This window comes from Dromaius novaehollandiae, chromosome 3 (genome assembly GCF_036370855.1).
Source record: "Dromaius novaehollandiae isolate bDroNov1 chromosome 3, bDroNov1.hap1, whole genome shotgun sequence".
In the NCBI taxonomy this organism is placed as follows: domain Eukaryota; kingdom Metazoa; phylum Chordata; class Aves; order Casuariiformes; family Dromaiidae; genus Dromaius; species Dromaius novaehollandiae.
Window position 1 is genome coordinate 82,493,641 of NC_088100.1, and position 20,689 is coordinate 82,514,329.

At 38.3% G+C, this 20,689-nt stretch overlaps 1 protein-coding gene across 7 annotated transcripts in view; it reads right to left on the reverse strand.

Moving 5' to 3' along the window:
- Window positions 1-19,949, reverse strand: part of FAM120B (family with sequence similarity 120 member B) — a 55,616-nt gene extending 35,667 nt beyond the window's left edge. For 3 of the 7 annotated variants that reach the window (XM_026117223.2, XM_026117224.2, XM_026117222.2), the window contains exons 1-4: window positions 19,805-19,924; window positions 15,389-16,434; window positions 12,367-12,547; window positions 5,707-5,802 (exon numbers count right to left, since the gene is read on the reverse strand). In XM_026117223.2, coding sequence (XP_025973008.1) covers window positions 5,707-5,802; window positions 12,367-12,547; window positions 15,389-16,408 — 1,297 coding nt within the window. In that variant the 5' untranslated portion in view covers window positions 16,409-16,434; window positions 19,805-19,924. Of the gene's footprint in view, window positions 1-5,706; window positions 5,803-12,366; window positions 12,548-15,388; window positions 16,435-16,956; window positions 17,208-19,804 lie in introns of those variants that run through there. The other 4 variants (XM_026117217.2, XM_064509274.1, XM_026117218.2 and 1 more) reach the window with 4 other exon arrangements.
- Between the last annotated feature and the right edge of the window lie 740 nt (window positions 19,950-20,689).

Below are 20,689 nucleotides of genomic sequence, written 5' to 3' on the forward strand. Positions count from 1 at the left end.
TGTAGTTAAATAAAAAGAGGTGTGAATTTTAAATGTGGACTAATTAAGCTACATTTGTTAACACCTTTTCTTTTTTTGTGACATGCAGCAGCTGTAGTCCACAGTTAGGACCACTTGGTGATAATAAATGGTTAAAGTGACAAGGCTCTGAGATCTACATAGATGATGTTTGTTTAACACAGAAAGCCCATTAACCAAATGGTACTAATTCTACAGAGAGGGAGAAACTAAAAAGCAAGTTCTCTAGCATTTTTTCTTCATTTCCCTGGTGGATGTTTGTTTTACTATTTTTACTACTAACTTTCCCACCAAAAGTTGCAACTATGTAAAGAACTGCTTGTAATCCTACCAAAAAAAATATATATATATATATATATATATATTTTTTTTTAAAAGTACTGGTAGATTGATTTGGGTTAGAAATGCAGGTTAGTGATATCACAGATACTGGCAGTGAGAGGGCCAGTATAGGGAGCATGATAAAACTCAGATTACTGTTTTTGGTATTGGTAATTACTGCATTAGGGAAAAAAGAACAGAAGAGACTGACTTCCAGGAGGGAAAACAAAGAAAACATACATAAAAACTAAACAAAGACAACTTTTCCTATAGAGGCTAAGCAACTTTAAAGTGTGAGACAATTTTTAGAAGCATAAAAACAACTAGTTTTGATGTCTACTGCTTTTCAGAAGGTTCCCAATCAGCTGCATATGAAGATATACTCCAAGAATCAGATAAAGGAAAGTATTCTCTTCCATCTGCACATTTTTTTCTCTGAAGGAACTGCATCCAGGCGTATACCTAATAATACAATTTTTTTTTCTTCGGAGTAATATTACTAATGGCAGCAATAATGCAGACAATCTTGCTGGACAAAAAATAAACATTTTTTTAAAACACATAATGTCACTTTCACTAGCTTTTCTTCCAAATAACCTTCAAACAAGCACAATGAAATGTATGTATCTATATCGAGAGAGCTCAACAAAAAATTCAAACAATCTCTTCTATAAACAGTTTCTTATACTTTCAGAAACAACATCTACTTGTGCCTGGGAAAAAGAGGTACTGAAGAATTATGATTTATTTGCTCTGGGAAAGAAAACTCGACACTATCTCCTTTTGGTTGGTATGTTGCAAAAGCAGTATTTTCACACAAGGATCTCAATGCATTCTACAAGTTCCATGTCATACCCAAGAGTTAGCTGTTATATTAAATGAAAGATAAATACAATGAAGAAACAAATACACTGAAGTTAAATGACCCTCCCAGGACCATGTATACAGTCAACAACAGAGTTAAGATTCACATACAGTAGACCTAAAAACAGTTCTCTGCTCCAGTTACATGCTCTGGTTACACCCGTACTATATACTTTAACAGCAACTAGAAAACATTCCTGAAAGACGGTTTATTTGGACAGGGTGGAGAAATAACTTTCTGGACACATCTGAATATTTATTAGCTTCACTTCAAAAAAAGAAAGCTAAGTAACAGAATGGACAGACACAGACCAAAACACTTCATCTCTCCTCTACTCTAATCTACATTTCTACTCTAAATATTACTCATGAGAACATTATCCTATTTGGGTTGTAGCAACCAGGAGTTCCTATGAATTACAGAGAGAGTGTCAAACACTATGTACGCTTTTGGCTATCCTCAATATGCACAAAACTGTGAGAAACTGTCTTCAAGAGTATGTACATAGTCCTTATGCCCTCCTAAAAGAGAAGCATCACAAAGACCTCCAAGGATAAGTCAAGAGGCAGTGCTTTTCTAAACTCCCAAATGGACAGCCAACAAGTGAAAGAAAAATCATTGATCAATTTTTTTTCTTTTAATGCATACATTTAAATACATGATCATATGGAAAGCATCCTGAAAAACAAGAGCACTACAAGTGAATATATATTGATTTAACTTGGTCAGCTTCATTAACTGACTTCTCAACACGCACTGTATGCAAAAGCTGTGGAATGCATTAATGCTGTGAAAACATTAAATTCTATGTTTATGCAAAGGAGATTCTCACATTCATACCAACCTAAGTCAGGTAATCATACTGTACGTAGACATTCATGCATAATATTGATTGTTCATATATGTTTGAATTAATAATGACTATTGAATTTTCATTTTATAACAACTGTAATAGAACTTTAACATTTCACTGCTCAACATTAACTTGTCAACAATCTTGGACAATTTTAAAGTTGCCATAAACTCAAACACATATTAAATCTGAACATCAAAGAAACATTCAGAAGACAATAAATTGAAAATGAGTGTATTCATGACATGCCCCTGTAAGATACAATCATTAGAAGACTGAAAGTATATCCAGATTCCTGCAGTATGAGGAGATTTGCATGCACTTTCGGCTACAATATCCTACACATTTTCAGAAATAAAATGAAAAGCAGCATCCATACATTTCCAGTATAGACTATAAGACTTCCTCCTGCTCCATAATAAACCACACACATGCTAAACATATCATATCAAACAAATCAGCTATGCTCACAAGATAAGGAGGCTAAATAGCATTTTCTTAGATCACAGATCTTCTAAGAAAATGAATCTCTCAGAGATGTTTTTATCAACTTTTTAAATGGTGTTCTGTCAATGTGTGGGAAACATCAAGATCACATTCATTCCAATGAAAGGGAACATTCCAGAAAGGAGCGAGGGAAAGGGAGAGAAAGACAGAGAAAGTGCCTGCATGTGCTAATTCAGAAGACTCTGTCTTGAGAAAAAATACGTATGCATAATACACATAATATTTTCAATATGTTTTAGACTACCACCTTGTAGCCTTTAGGATTCAATGCTCCTTAAAAAAAAAAAAATCTAACATTCAAGCTATCACCTGCAAGCTTTTCAGATGCAAGACAGTTCTACTGTTTCATACATAAAAAAGACTTGCACATTTCAGTGGGAATTTTTTTTTTTTTTAAGATCAATGAGAAATTTCTAATATTTATAGTGATGTAGATTACAGTTCAAAAGTCACATCACATACTCTTTCTTCAGAGGTTTCAATCCAAACCAAATTCAACACAGTCAAGATTTTCCATATATTCTCACTATATTTCTAAAACAGTATGATGATGGAGTTACCATTTTTTTCCCCAAAAAGAAAAAAAAAGGACTCTCCCAGATTAATAGCACCTGTGATTTTTCAAATAATTGTTATTAACATTTCTTTTCATTTCTTGAGTAACCTGATCCTGATTGATGGTTTTGAACTCTTAACTTCCTAACAACTTCTTTAAATTTAGCTCTAAGTAAGATTCCTGTCTGAAAAACGTGATGCACTGCTGAGAACCTTATTTGGTGAATTATAAAGTCATGCAGTGGAAAAAAAAAGATGCATGAGCGAATGTAAGGCATACAAATATGGACTGCAAAAATTTTAGAAAAATATTTGTTCGCTGAAGGAATGACAACAGAGCACTAAAAATACACACCAGAAGTCCTCCTCCCTTTTTTTAATAGTCTGCGAGAACAGTCTTTCATTATTGAGTTAGTAAAGATTATGGCTGAGAAGATGCTGTTTTTATAAACTCCTGTTTTGTATTTGCTATACAAAAGAATTCACAGTGATTTTAAAGCCTGTTTATTGTCAATATGAAGGTGGGTTCTGTGTGCAGCATGTTTACAAAGCAGAACCAGACAACATGACATTAAGTAGATATCTCTTCAGAAAAGGAGGAATGTACTGTATTACCTGGGAAGGAAAATTCCACTGCAGTAAATATAGTATATCTGCCATGCAAACTGAAATGTAACTGCGTCAGAAGCAAACATAGCTGAGAGATCATAAGGAGCAAAGATTCAATAATATAGCCCCAGTACGCAGTGCTCACATCTGGCCAGTACTTTGAGTTCCTACTCAGGTGATGATTCCACGCTTCTACTACTCTCTTGCTGTCTGGAGGCAAGCTGAGCTAACTTAAAACTAGATTAGGTATGTTTACCCTTACTGTAATCAAACCCCTGCTCTTTAAGTAGATCACCTCAGCAGGAGTGCGTGGAACAGAATTCGAGGCTACATTTGGGGTAGTTTTGTACTTTCTTGTAACACACATAGGTATGGTTTACGCTTTGTTGCACTTTTTCTTTTGTTTGTTTGATAAATGCATGCTCCCATATACTGGAGCATTGTATGCCGAAATAAAAAAGTTCTACAGGAGAGAACAATGAATTTTTGCCCGATGTATTCATATCCATTTGGAAAATTTCACAACAATTTCAAGATATCATCAAGTCAATTAGATAATCACTCTCCCAATAACGTATCAGGTATAATGGACAGTGAAATTGCTGTGTATGATATGAAAGCAAGTTTGCACGTTGTTTACATAACTCAATTCTTCCCAAACACAGCTCCTTTCGAAAGGACTTTGAAAAGGCCGCTACCTAAAGACCAACACAACAGTTTTTCCTTTGTCCTTGAATTTGAAGACTCTCATTAAACATGTAAGTTTCAAACATTAATATACACATATAATCTTAGGATACATTAACAAATGCAATTTACTGTAATCCCAGAAAATTAGAACCAAATAGGTTTTAAAATCAATCTCTAGCAAAAAAGGGAGAGGGGGAGAGGGGGAGCGGGGAGAAAAAGAACTTCATATAATGTCCACCACAAAGAAGTGAAGGGATTTAGACTAGACCAGAACAAGGACTGCTACCAAAAACTCTGGGTACTGCAGGAAAAACTGCTAGTGAATACTCTCAAATTCAATTAGATAATCATTTTTCCTAACAAGATATCAATAGTAGTGTATATCAACAGAACTAATATATTTCATATGAAAGACTAAAAACATTTGAGCTCCTGATCCACCTGTCGACAAATGGATAGACAGAGAGAGATGACGACGAGAGTAAAGGCAGAGGGGTTATGAATACAATAGCACAGACAAATTAGCAAGGTAACTGCTTTTACGAATTCCCTCTGAAATACAAAACCAATGTGGAACCTTTTACTTCCTATCATAAACTGTACAGCATGATACAATTTAGCGATAGAAAGATGACTGACATATACAGGGCCCAAACTTCTAACTAAAGTATAAGATATTTGCTCATAATTGAAAGACATTCCTCATAATACTGAATCCTATAAGATGTACATGAATGTGTCCTTCACTAAAGGAAAAGAGAACTAACAGAAGACAGTAAGACTATCCAAAACAGTCAATGCTTAGGATAGTACAAGAGACTTTACAGACACAGATAACCTAATTATTTTTTCATTGAAAGTTAGATTCTTTTTTGAGGATGTCACAGGTGATCTAAAAATGACTATTTTTTATTTTCTCCTCCAATCCTGTTGACAGATTTTCCTAAACAGCACAATAGAAGAATTTTAATATAGCCCTGCACACCACTTAGCCTGGCCTTGGGACAGTGTTTAGAACCCTTAAAGATTTGTTTGCTTTTTAGAACTGATGTTTGAATTAGCATTGAGTTTAACGAGACACAGTAATAACATAGTTCAAAGCTGAATCCTATCACAAATACACAGGGCAATTAGACGCAATTATAGACACGCAGAAATTCCAGCTTTAGCTCCTTGATCTCCACAGTCATTTTGGATTCCATATCAAATGCCTAATGATGGATTTTATAACCCGGTTTTAGTGACATCATTATATCAGTTCAGATTTCAATACATATTTTATTTCTACCTGGAACAGGAGGCTGTATAGGCTGTACCAGCTCTGGTTGCTGTAGAGGATTTCCAAAATAGACAAACCACTCTTTTACAAAAGGATAGGCTCCATCTAAAAAACACAGAATTGGGTCAATAAATCAAATACATGTATTGACATTAGTGTAAAAGTTGGAAGCACTGGTGGTTAGGATTCTAAAGTAATAGAAAGCGCTTCATAATGACTTGTTTGCTCAGCTTCTCTAAAAACAAACCAAGAAAAATTAGTTTTAGTATCTTTATGACAAATCATCAGAACAAATGAATAGAGTTGAATTATGTACATTGAATTATGTACTATAACATGAGTTTGGAGTTGGGAATTGCAGCCAAAAATATAAGCACAAGAGTCTGTGGAAAGCATTCTGAAATGGCTTTTGGCCAATTTTAGGCCCTCCCATTCTGAGGCAGTTCAGGCAGTTGCGGAGGCATCTGGTGTAGCTTAGGCACCTGCATGAGCTCAGCTTCTTCGGGGTGTCCCACTGTCACATGTACAGCCAGTCTTTAATATAATCCTTCTCACAGCTTGCCCTGATATTTCCTGTGTCAGAGTTTGAGACAAAATCTTTACTGGAGGACTTGATGGCTATCTATTTGAAAGCGGACAGCAACGAAGTTGTCCCACAGTCGGATGCAGAGCTTTTAGAGCCCTTTTACATTGTTCCAGACCTTTTATCTGGTATACAGGGATTGTGTATGCATAATAGCTCAAGTGGCTTCCTACCTTTCCGCCCCCTCCCCCCCCCCAAGTAAACATTAAGGTATCTATTAACTTAGAAGTTTCGCTACCTGAGCCACACTCTCCCCATCCCATATTGACTTTAAAGCTCAACTCCCAGTCAAATCTAAAGGAAGCTAGCTACCTTACTTCTCTGAATGTTCCACTTAAAGAATCTGTCTATAGCAAGGAGGCATGCAGAGGATGAGGGTGTAGCCAATTATCAAATTTGATTTACACTGCATGAAAAAGGCCTAACCATGTTCTCAGTCCTTCTAAATAAAACAGCCTTATGTGATACAGGTTTCTTTCTTTCTTTGCACAGCATTCATTCCAGCATATTGGTATATCTAATCCAGTTATCTTGCTGGCTTGTTTTTCTGGGTATTACAAATACATTTAGGGCAGAAATGGTTACATGTTCTCTTTGTTACTGCACCTAACTACTTGATGCTTTAAAAATTCTAAATGAAAATACCCTCAAAAACACCTCAAAAAGTTAAGAATTTTTGGAATGAAGCCTACCCAATTTGAAGTAGTTAGCCCATAAGCAGATGCCTTCCCTAATATTATGCAGACTGGGAGTTACCATTGCCAGAAATAGTGCTTCTGTATTGAGCACAGTTTGCTTTTTTGATAACCATGTCACAGTACCTTAAATTTCCACCCCTCTGATAAGCAGTATGAAATAAACAGACTCAGCTACTCCTGGGCTCTTGGAATAGTGTTTTCAAATCTTTTCTAGACAAATCTCAAAGCTGTTTTCTTTTTCTTTTCTTCCCTTATCCCCTTCCAGATTCACAGAACTGCATCTCTAATTCCTTCCAGCCATGGCCCACAGTGCTGAAGCCACCGGTTTTCAGACACTGGGGCTTCAGTTGTACTAACAACTTGACAAACACCTGCCTTTTACCATCAATTCCCATCACCCTGTGCTATAATGCGCAAGTATTTCTGATGCCACAGTGTGAACCCCAGTCAAAAACCTTACCCAGCTAAAAACAAACAAACAAACAAAAAACCACAATCCCTCCAACACCCTCCTCCTCCACCATCAAACCTTTGCTTATATCAATTTCCTGATCCCATTCATAGTTCAACTCTTCAAATGACTGTTGGCATAAATGAACCACTGGTGTGCTATGGTATAGGGGCAGAAATTCCTCAGATGGGGCGTATCAGGGATAAGAGGAGGGGAAAAATAACAGAACATCATCTATTTTACAACTCTACTTTTCTCTCCTTCCTTACCCATGGACCTGCAGCACAAACTCCTAACAAGGGTGAGGCACTGAAGAGCCACCAGCTGGACTGTGAGGGACAGCACTGCACCTAGCTTTCCATGCTTCACCGTTTGGGAACTGCTGACATGAAGAATAAAATGAAAAATGTCTTTGCTGAAAAAAAAAAAAAAAACAGAAATGGCACATGCCAACAGCTGAATAGTCTCCCATCTTGATTATAAACCATTGCCTACAATAATGTTTTATCATTAACAAGAATTTCCAATTTAATAGCCCAAAGTCACTTTCAGAAAGATTTCTGATGTTTTAGCATTCTGTTTTAAGATTTATTAAGTGAATTACTCTGCCTTGTTCAACTGAGTTAGCTCACTCAGCCTCCCACACTTTATCTTGGCTTCTTAAGGAAGCAAGGCTTATACAATTAGGAGGTCTGTCTTTTACTTAACTCATGAACCCACTGCTCTGTTTCAACTAAATCAGACAGAGGAGAAGATGTTTCAAATGTATTAAGTTACAAAAAATTTCAAGGAACTGGTGACTCAGCTGAGAGAAGGAGCCTATTAAAGCCCCAACCGAAGGAAAGGCAGGGAAGTCAAGTTGCCTGTTTTATCTGGTAGCACTGGGTGGCCAATGAATACATAAATACCTATGGAAATGCTAGAGCTGAATAAAGAAGGAGATAGGATTTGGGGAGAGCAGAAGGCAATAGGGAGGCATACTTGGGCACTCAATATATTGCAACTCAATATACTGCTGGAAGGAGGTTTTCATGGTCATGGGGAAAAGTTAAAAGGATACTAGGAAGGGGCATGGGAATAACAGAGCTTTGCTGCAAGGAAACTAGTGGGGAGGAAGTCACTCTTAATTGGTTCCACAGCTCACAGAACAACTTATTAAAACGTCACTTGATCCCAAATGCCAGTGAAATACTATTTTTACATTGCCCACTGAAATCAAGTAGAGTAAAAGGTTAACAGGAAACTTCTAGCATTGTGTTTCTAATCTATGCGAATGTTGGTACAGGATGCAGCACCAACATCAGCTGAGCGCTTTTCACATTTAGAATCCATTACTTACAAAAATATATGACTATTCACATAAGAAGTCACATAAATATAGCTGAAAGCAAGGTCCTGCAAACTGATAGCACATTAACACAGCAAGAACAAAATGTAGACATGATTACTAAATGCCAACTCTCCCTACACAGAAACATCTCTGAAAAAAATCCCAGTCTCCTTTTTCAAACTTTTTTCCATGATGTACATTCAGAATATCACCACTGAAACTTAAAGGTAGCAGTTCCTTTGTTTAAACAGATTCTGAACAATCTGTGAATAAGCACTGCCTATCAGTCTAAGCAAATTCTAACGGTGTGCAAAACACTAAACTCAGACCATTGGTAACTATGTTATACACGCTCCTCTACATATGCACCAATGCCAGCCCTACTGAGTGGTCACCAGTGATACCTGGCAAAAATTCTACTAATGGACTGTTTTTGACCGTATCAAAGTGAGGGTCAGTGTGGCCTGCTAATCATAGAACTGGGCGTGATCCCAGGACTTCCAGGAGTTGGCCCCATGTTTATGTTACGTTACATAACCTCCTAATTGGCAACAGTAATGCAGGTGCAGGTATTTCCACAGACTGAGCTAGTTCCAAAACCTGTCGGCTTTGTTCTGAACTCTTCATTACACACACAAAAGAAAGGCTGGCCTATCAAGGTGCTACACAGGAGCACTATTCACTTATTTTTTCCTCCTCCTTAAATTTTTCCAGTAGTACTGTTATTCTAGGAAAGATCCTTAAAGATGAGAGCTTATATATCACTACCTGCAATATTCCACTTAACAAACAATTAACTGTAAAGATATTCTAAAAATACACAGACAACAAATGCCATGTTATTCGAGATCACCATCAAAGCTCTATTTATTTTTTTTAGAGTCAAATTAAGGTGCTGATTCTAATAACACATCACTAAGTAAAGGTATGCACATGCTTAACATACCCAAATCACAGCTAAAGGTATAGCTCCCTGAACAATTCTCTCAGCAGCATTGCTAACTTACTCATTGCCACTCTGTGCCATTCCCTCAGGTTATCTCAACAACTCTGTGGCTGGCCAAAGAACCAGACTGGATAACTGATTCAGTTTAAACTTACTTTAATGACAGAAAGGCCAAGAAGGACAGAGAGGGCTGTTTTAACTCAGACCAGTTTCTCAATCTAGGTCACCGTGTAACTGCGCAAACAGCTGCACCAGCACAACTAAGAGGTAGCACAAGTGCTGAAATGAGTGGCTGTACAAGAGAAGTGCTTACACTGGCACTGCCGAAAAAAGAAATACTTATCAAACTATGGCTTCAGGCAAAGTGTCACAGTCTAGGCAGGTGATTTCAAAGAGTATGAAGACATCCAGCTCCTACTGATTCTCAGTTCCCTTTGGCACCCTTGAAAATCTCAACCGAAACATTCAAATCTAACAGCTTCTTGTTTCAGGGTAGAGGAAGCAGTTCATATTATTTTTAAACTGTTCTTAACAAAAACCATAATTACTGGTTTTACAAAATGCTGGCTGCTTTGGTATCCCTATCAGCAGTAAACAAACAGGTTTACAAACTGCAAAATGTTTGTGAAGAGGTCAGTTTCTGAGAGAGAAATCTTGTAATTGAGGGATCTTAAGGAATTAAAAAGCTGAGTGTGACATTTAGTGCAGACAGTCTGATTCCACACATACATCTGCACTGCAAACTGGAACACTGTGTACAGTTAGCCAAATTAGTTGTAAATGAGCTATACCGGCAATTGTTTCACAGGACAGCAGACTCCACAAGGACTAATTTAATTGGTTGACTCCTTCCAGTAAGCTCTTTTTTAAGGCTAACCCAAAGTAATTCTACATTATACTAGAGTCTGCAGTGTAGACATATCATTAGGTGAGTTCTTCCCACGCTACCCCTAACTGAATTACAAAAAACAGTCTACTTCATCTAAAAGAAACTGGTAAAGGACACTACCTCCTTGTAGCTCTAAGAGCAAATTCATAAGAAGTAATGAGGATGTTTACTTACGAACTTCCATACAGAGTCCGATTAATGGTCCAACTTCTTGACCTAGAAGCAACTGGAGTAAAATACCAACCTATACACTAATAGGAAGTGACGTTAAAACACTTAGAGTAGATATGTCCACTAAAATGCAGATTTATTATAGGTGCCCATGCAGACATGCTCTACCTACCATTTTGGAAGGGTAAGGCATTAGGGGTGTTCACCATGATTTACTTTAGAAAATTATTTACAGCTATTTGCACCTGGAATTTGAAGTATGAACTGAGAACCAATAATACATGTTATCTGTGGATTTATGCAACATCTCTTTCTTAAAGACATCTTTCATGTCCAAATTTCATTTTCTTTAAGATTCTAAATTAATGTTTCTGCAATTCAAATATAATCTTTGTCTGAGTACTACAAATGCTGTAACACAAATGCAAATCTGTACTACTACTCTGCCCAGTGACAATGGTTAATCAGAAGTTTTGGTTCTGGGTGTTCCTGAGCACATCAGTGAATATCCTGCTGCTTAGGGGAATAAACAAAACCCAACTAAGTTATAATTGTCCCCAAAATCTAGAGGCAGTGGGCTGAAAAATGACAGATGTGCATGATTACTGCTGAGCTTTTTGTTATTCTCTTCAAATGACTATTTAAATTCTGATTCACTTTTTCCTATTTTCTTTCCTATTATAGCACAACTTCAGTCTGTAGTGGCTGAAGGAAGTCAGGTACTTAGCTACATGGCCTTTCTAAATACATAATTAAAATATTAAGTTTGATAGTGGTGCGCTTTCATCACCAAATGTGAAGTGATTAACAAGGAGAAAACAACATATTAAAAGGAATAAAGAGGCAATAATTTTTTAATTTTCAAGTCACTGTCTAAAAGCCATTGGGAGCATGAAATAAAAGCCACTGCAGCTAAAAATAACATTTAACGAATGGAAGTCTTAAGAACATAAGATTTATCCGTGTATTTGCATAAAGAATTTTCTCTTTACACAGAAGAATATAAGCACAAATACATTTCCTGTTACAGCATCAGTTTACATCATCGGATAAAGAAACGGTATACTCTAGCAACTTGAAGGAACTAAAAATCATTGACATGGCTACATGTGTTCACATTAGTGCAATAACCGACTTCACCTATCAGCTGTTCTTAAAGTTGAAGACTTAAAATCAAGAGAAGATAAAATGCTAACAGTGCATGATCGTTTTACAAAAGGGTATTACACCTGACATTAACTTCTAAAGAGATACACTTATCAAATCAAAATATGACTCAAACTCAGACTCTTAAAATATTCTAAACCTCACTGTTTTTGCTCAATCTTCTGATTATTAAAAATTTTCACATCTTCCCATTTAACAAGATAGACAAAAATTTAGTTTTTTCTTTAATCTCTTAAAAAGCACCAAAATTCAACAGCATGTAGAAAGACTACATTTTCATTGTTGTGTTTTCTATTGATTCCTTCATAAGTATACTTAGGCTGTCCACAGTATGGATGTCATGCAGATGTAGCCACTGAAACATGGAATTCAAGATTTCACATTTCCAAATTTAAAGTATGCTTGAATAATGGTGTAAGTGGTCTAAACCTTACCTTTTCCAGATTCCAACAAGACAGAATAAATATGCTGACGAGCAGGGCGGTAGATGAGTGCCTGTCCAGGAATCTCTGTATCACATTCATCTTCCAAAGAGTTGCTGCACTCAATCTCTCCATTACTCAGGATATTGAAGATTGCGTAATTTTCAGATTGGATGTGCTGTTCTTTGGCTAACTTCAAAGAAGGAAAAAGCCATTGATCTTCAAAATTAAGACTGATCAAAAAGACAATTAATTCACTGTTATAGGAAACTACCTCCTCTATCAGAGAAAATATTGAGGGAATGGTCAAGGAGGAGAGAACAAGTGCTTTTTCAAAAAACAGGAGCCTAGTATATTTTCAGATACCTATCCTTTTGTGGATGGGAATCCTCAGAAAAACCGTCATTATCTTTCTCCTATTCCCTCCTTGAATTCTTAAATCTGTTTAGTGATGACACCTTTTTTGAGAATAAGAATGCTTATTATGAATTTAAAATCAGCCACAGAAAAACGAGGTACCCTTTACCCTCACTTGAAAAACTTAAATTTTCTCCTTTAAAAAGTGCATACACACACTTCTTTGTTTTAAACATGTGAGCGAAGGCATGACAAAACCAAAACTTTCCATTTTATTGAAGGATAAACTACACAGCACATCACTATTTCTTTCCTGACACTAGCTGACTTTGTGTAGTTTATGTTGCAGTGAAGCTAAAATACTTTACCTTCACTACACTTTTACTTTGCAATAGCTTTTCCCAAGAAAAGAAATATAAGATAGACTGTTTCTGCTCCACACCCCCAGACCAAAGCTACCAGAGTGGTCAAATAGCTGACTGGAGTCAGTTCCGATTCCACGGGGGGGGGCACTAATAAATTCTCCTGGACCAATGACGTATCCTGAGCAAGCACTCAAGTTTCTCTGCTCCATATTCCCTACATGTGTCACACTATCTGTATTATTTGGGTTGTGCCATCTACAGAGCTATCTGAAATTCTTTCATGGGGGAATACCACACTACTGCCCAGAGCCAAATTCACTGTTTCTGCAAAATTCCTAACATCTGCAAGCCTGGGAACTCAGAGATGCATATTTGAAAGCTGCAGTCAATCACTGGGTCATTATTGATCAAAATTAATTCTACTGAAATGTCATGTAAGCATAACGTCAGAAAACATCTCACATGAGCACAAAATTAACAATAGGCTCCTGCATATAGTGCTCATCAACACAGTATTCTCTTACAGGAGTAAGATAACAAGTGCTCTAGAAGAAACACTTCAGGACTCTTAATTTACTTCACGTAATCTCCCAATCCACTTTTGTATATTAAAAAAAAATTAACAGTTCATTAGTTTTAAGCATGATTAGAATGAAGTATGGAACTATTTCAGCCAAACCTCTTTCATAGATATTAACACATTTGAAAATGCTAGTTTCTTACAATTTATCAATAATCTACACATCCTAATGCAATAAAAAAGATGTTAGTTTCAAAATGATAGCTGTATCCAGTGCTGTATCTTGAAACATATTTCTGATTTACATATAGAGATGGCTAGAAAGGTATGCTTTTCTTTTCCCTGAGAGAAGCAGTAACATGAGGCAACTTCCTCAAGATTGGAATTGAGCTATAGATGTCACTTATGTGCATTTTAGATAATGTGTAAAGTAAGTAGAATTGTGTATGGGCTTCAAAATATGAGGTGCTGCATAGACATTACAAATATTTAAATACTTGTAACAGAAAAACAAAATACAGGTTAACAAATCTACAAATTAGATGGTAATTTCTTTGGCCAAGGAAGCGACTTAACATAGGATTTATGCAGCAATGGTGAGGCCACAGTCTTCGATGAAACTTCTAGACTATAATAAACTATCTAAACTATAATAAAATTATAGTTATTATAATACTTTCTCAGCATGATGCTAGAGCAATGTAACCCTTCAAATGAAAGACAAAACCAAGAAATAATGACTACTTGTCATAAAGACTGTATGGCATGTTCTCTTAAGAGCAAGGATGCTAACACTATTGTTCTGGCCATAATCCAACCTACCTAATTATATTCTGCCTAATTTTTCCTTGCACTTAAATCGCAAATAGTATTTTTAACCCCTTATTAAAACGTAAGGTTTTGTCTTTTTAATAATATCTTCCATTTAAGTAGTACAGTCAAAAATTATACGTATCTATGCGTGGTTTATATCAACCCCAAAGATGTCTGCAGCTTAGCTGAAATGAGCACTGCATAGTTTTCAAACTATGCTTTTAAACAATTTAGGGTCTTCTCAGAAAGGAAAATGTAAAATATAGCATTACATTAGTGTAATGTAATGAGGAAACAGGAAAATAATTTTAAAGAAAAGATTCAAGATAACTAAAAGGCAGACAAAAAAGACTACTTGAAGCTTCTATGTACTTAATAAAATAAGGATGAACAGATGACTAATATAGGGGCCTAAAGGCACTACCTCTTAAGATGTTTTAAAGTAAATTTCAACATACTTTCTTAACTTCCATGAATTTGCAATATTATACTCTCGACTTAATACTGCTCTAAAATCTAACTCTGATACAAGGTAGCTCAGCTGGTAGAAATATTAGTCCATGTTCTAGATGCAGGGTCTTCTATTAGCTAGGTAGTCTACCCTTTGGTACCTTGACTACATGGGCCAGGCACAGAGCAGCAGACCAGTGATCAGCTGTATCTGACCCGTAGGTTCAAAAAGCAAAACGGAAGCTATTACACTGTGCAATACATGGGAAGTACAACTCTGTGCCCAGTGTGTCCCACGCTTCAGCTGCTGCCCCATTATTTGACCTGCCTCATGTTTCAAAAACAGAGGAACCAGTGTTAATGAAATGGGCTCCATTTGCCCTGAGCACATGCATATCATAGCTGTACTTAACACACAGAAGATTTTACCCAAGCAAATTTAAACAAACAGGTTCAGCGTATTCATTACCAGTTTTCATTAAACAGTCATTGCAATAAAGTGATCATTAGGCTTTAAGAGGTGAAGTACCTGAAATATTTCCTTATCTTGACACATGGCTGTTTCTTGCTGAATGGAGAACATCTGGATATTTGTTACATTGGGAGGAATCCACGGAGACTGCTGCCCAGGCAAAAGATAGGACTCCATTCCTCTGTAGAGTAAAGTCTTGTCTGATCCCAAAGGTAGCATATTTTCCAAGTCTTTCAGGCTGCCGTATGAGCATGGAACTTTTGAGATGTAATTTGCTACTGCTAGAAGTATGTTAGTTCTTCTGCTGTAGCCCTTATTCTTGACGGGATAGATGACTAAACATTTATGCCAAAAGCCTTCCAACAAGCTTTCTGGGACAATATCATTGCCAAGCAAGCATGCAAACAGAGGGAGGTGTGTCATACTAAGACCCAACACACGGCAAAGGTCTTCTCTAGAGTACATAACAGTGACCAGTCTGTCCAAACAGAGCTTCTCAATTGAAAAGTAGGGAGATGTATTATAGATGAGGTAGTCACTATCTTGCCCAAGAATTCCCATGCAATTATGTTGCAATCCATAAGCAGCCACCTCAAAGTCTGCCTCTTGCAATGAGCATATTGTTTTTTGACCAAGTGACTTTAGGGCAAAACGTGTAAAAGTAGGCAAAGCGGAAGGAATAACGAACATTTCTCTCCCTGGTTGTTTCCTGTGAGTCTTAATAAACTGAAATATTCTGGTTATTTCCTTGTTATTCTGCAACCTCCTTTTGATCCACTCATCTCTCTTTTTTTCTTCTACCACACCGTCAAAATAGAACACCAACTTGATACCAGCTGCCATAAAAGCTTCAATAAAATTCTCTAAATTAGCAAGGTACTCCTGCCACTGGCCACCACACACCCAAGATTCTGGTGTGTACCAGTATCTAACACAGCTCATGGCATCTACTACAATAACAGGAGGGAAATCGGGATGATTGATGCGGTGTCTTTCTGCCATTTCTTTCAGATTTACCATTGTGCATACATCAGGGCAAACCTTTGTCATAAATCCCTGCAAACCTTTAATGCCCATGGCTGATCTCTGAAACTCTCTGCAGCCTGAAAGAAGAAAAATAAAAACAGCATTCTAAAATGTAATACTGAGAAAAGCAATGAAATTCTACAGTTAAAAAAAGCAGTTTGGAAACAGAACTAGCTAATTTTCCGTTTTTGCTAATGTCTTGCTGTGTTATTTAAACTGTCTTTAACCTGTCCTTAAACTGGCCTTTAAACTGTCTGAACCAGTTTTCCTGCCTTCAGCAAACTGGACATAAAGCCCACTCACCCTGCAAAGCACTCTGCCTTCCACCTCTGTTTTTTATATCAAGTGGAAACTGTAATTATCAAAAAGGATTTCACAAGTATGACCTTAAAAAATTCAGATGAATAGAGTTAAATATATAGAAAGTGTTCATTTATAGGAAAACAAAGGTACATATAATTAAAAAGTTTATAACATCTTAGTTTATAACATGTAACACAGGAATTAATGGCCTGATTTTCACACTAAACGTATATGAACACCTTTAACTGAAGTCAGTGGAAACACATATTGAATAACTTTGAAACTCAGCTCTGTACCTTGAGTGTGCAAATGGCTCAGCTGCCATCTGAGTTCACAGTCAGTAGTTCATTAATATGGCACCAGCTGCAGTATTTCTACTCCTATATAATTTTTGTACTGTCAGTTCTGCTTTGAAACAGAAGTCGAATCCATTTTACTATCCCGTCATTTGAAGACACAATTAAATTATAGGCTTACCTATACTTAGTAAAGCTACAAATCTGACGTTCATTACTAGTCAAGTTAATACATTAAATGCAATTTCTAGCGTGCACAGCAATTTTGAATCTATCTATTTTAAAAGACACATGCAAACATTAGCTAAAAATTAAATAATTAGGGAATAAGCCTATTTTCTGCTTATTTAATAACTACCAAAAGACTGAAGCATACAGATCCTCTAAGTTCTGTAGCAGAGCTTACGAGTAAGTCAAATAAACCAATACACGTGTTCCATAAGGATACAGTTGTGGGTTAAAATTAAAACCTTCGTTGACCTCCATTTTTCTTTCTAGAAACCTCAATGCCTAGAAGTTTGGCACAGCTTCATGTTAAATGTCCTTTTTCTTCTACTACAGCACCAATTTCCTCTCCTACAACACTATTTTAAAGGACCTTCCAATCGAAACTGGAGGTAACAACATTGATTTTCTCGTGCGATGAGACAAACTTTGTTTTGTTTTTATTCTGACTTTACACAAACATCAAATCCTTTCTCACTTAACAGTTAAGAAATTCACCATGCTTTAATTAAACATGTACAAATTCTTCTGGTTTTCTCACTGCTGGTTTCTGACATTTCAATTACAGACCATCTCAAGAGCGTTACGCTACAACATACATGCCTGGGGTATACAAAAAGGAAGTTGAATTCACAACACTATTGTGAGTTGACAACTTTTAAAGGTATTTCTGAGTTCTTCCTCAGAGTTTTAAATATCTAATACCCTTCACAGACTGCTTTTGAATACCCTCTTTAGTTGAAAGCAGTATGAAATATACGCATATAAATACAAAATAAACTTGGGAGTAAACAGTAGACATTATTGTAATAAAACCAGAAATAAATGAATATGAATCTGCTTCATTACTACACAGGTATTGTGTAGTAATGGATGCTGCTTCCACACAATGCTACTACTGGTGCCGTGTGAGTGCCCTTAAGATTCCAGCCATTTGCTACACCTCTGATCCCAGTCTGAGCATTGGTGTGTTATTACTTTTTATTATCTTCCATGGAGAAACAGCAATGGGTGTGAAGATCTTTACCTTTCAAACACTAACACATGCAGACACACTGCATGATATGAGGTCACTGCATAGATACAGTAGGCCACGGCTGGCATTGTTTCTGCGGAAACGTACTGTGTGCCCAAGCAAGCTCTAGCTATGATTCAGTACAGATTCTGTCCTCAGCAGCTACACATGTAGAGGAGGAAGTGTAGTAAATTATTTACCAGCTATACTATAAGGTGACAGAAACTTTCTCCTACCCCGTGACACCTGCATCTGAAGCATTCCTCTTGCCTAACAATCTAGGCACGTCTATGATAAAGACATTATCAGAAAAATTTCCATTACCAGTACTAGTTTAGCTTAATCAATAGAAAGTTGTGTGACTTAGCATGTAAGCAAACAGCTTGGCCACCACAAGATTTTAATACTATTATTATAACCATATTCTATGCAAACATAACAAAACCCACAGATTTTATATTCTGCCATCCATCCTGCTTCACTACAAAACTGCAGCCCTTACATTAAGGAAATCACTGTCCAATCAGCCACAGTAGCAGAACAGAAAATAAGTCAAATCTGCTGACTTGAGAAGTACTTTCATTCTTAAATACCTGAATAAAGTCAGCAAAATAACAACCTAAAGGCTTTATGTTGGAGTAATAAATTTCTAATGAAAACTTCCACTTCTTTACAGTGAAAAGCATGTGTATTTTATGCAGCAGATGAATAATTTAAGACTGGACATTTATTTTTAATATTATTTGTGTAAAATGGAGATCTCGGGTTACCAGAAGATCCCAATGGCATAACTATCAAGTGTGCGACTCTGCGGAAAAAAAAAGTAAGTTTTCTCCACAAACTGAAATAATTAGAAACATCTTTCCTCTAATTTTTACATATACACAAAAATTCAGGCAGATGGCCCCTACTACAGCTAGTGAGATGTCACTAACTTTATCTTGTCAGCAAACAACTACCACGATGCAGATTTTATTACGCTCCTAGTAATGCACAACACTGCAAAGAATCATTACGCTGGGGGCAGAAGCGTTTAAAATAACTGTGCCAACCCTCACAAGAGCCTTCTAGCCGAGGTACACAGCACAAGGCACCGGAGGCAAAGCTCTCTACTCCCCATCCCTTTGGTTAACGTGCAGCAGAAAGAGGCGCGCAGCCCCTGGCACACCAGTGAGCACGCTTCCCGTGCACGCAGCAGCTCAAAAGCCGGCACAAGGGCACAGGGGCAGAGCGCGCACAGCCGCCGCCCGGACGACCTGCCCTGAGCGGCTGGAGCCGACCATGGGGCGCGGCAGCGGGAGGCCGCCAGGCGCGGCGGCCCAGGTCCAGGTCCGATGCAGACGGAGGAACCTGCGGCACCTGCCCGCCGGCTCGAGGGCTGCCCGGGAGAGGCGTGAGGGCCGCCGTGTCCAGCCCCGGAAGAGGAAAGCGGCTCCCTCAGGGCACCTCGCGGCGCTCACGCCGTGCTACGAGCGACGGCCGGAGTCTGCGAATCCCCCCGCCCTGCCTCCAGCGGCCCCCGAGAACCCCCTCCCCTCCCCGCGCGCGCGCGACACACAGCCGTTAAACAGCCGCCCGCCCCCACCTAACAGCACCCCCAGTACTAACCCGGGCCGGCGCTTCCGCTTCCCTGGGGCGGGGCTGCGCATGCGCACAGCACCCGCCACCGCCGGCGGGGCCTGCCTCGAGGGCCGTTGTGCCCTGAAACGGCGGCTGTCGGGCGCCCCGTGGGCGATGTTGCAACGGGGACTGTGCCTGTGTCATATCGCTGCCTCGGCCTCTCGGGGGCAGGGGCCAGTGGTATACACTAGGTGTAACTTGGGGGCTGCTCGGGATCTGAGAGATGACTGAAAAAAAAGCCTAAAGGGCTGCTCAGGTGCGCCCCCTCCCCTCAACGCGGTACATTTGAGGGGGTGGGGGGCGTTTTTTATGGGGGTCCCTTTCTCGCCGTGCACGTATTGGGCTTTAAAAGGAGCGTTTCCTAGCAGCCGATTACAGCAGGCCCATTCATATTACAATAGGGAGAGAGGAAAGAAAGGGCCTGGTTTGTTTAAACTGCTTCTGTCTTCATTCACAGCCTGGTGTCCGTGCGCATTGTGCGGGCCACAATGGGACCAAAGGGCTCATTGTGCCCGAAAACAAATCAAAACAGAATAAGAGATGATCAGATGAAAGAGTCGTGCACCAAAATTGTTTGAAAAAATCTAAGTCTTACATCTGAGATTTATGTTACCTTTTGGCTGCGTGGCCTATTGACCGATGTTTATAATAACCACTAGAGCCTGATAAACAAAGCGACCCGTGGGGGGACCTTATATGCAGTTTTAACGGGAACGGGGCAGGAATGGGGAGGGGGGCAGAGCTGCTTGGTTTTGTTTGGTAATTAAAACCGAAGGTGCGCCCCATTTAACCACCGTGTTCCCCACCTGGCTGCGCTCTGCTGGTGTGTGCTCTCAGCAGTGGGCTGGGATAAACCCCTTGCAGGCATGCCAG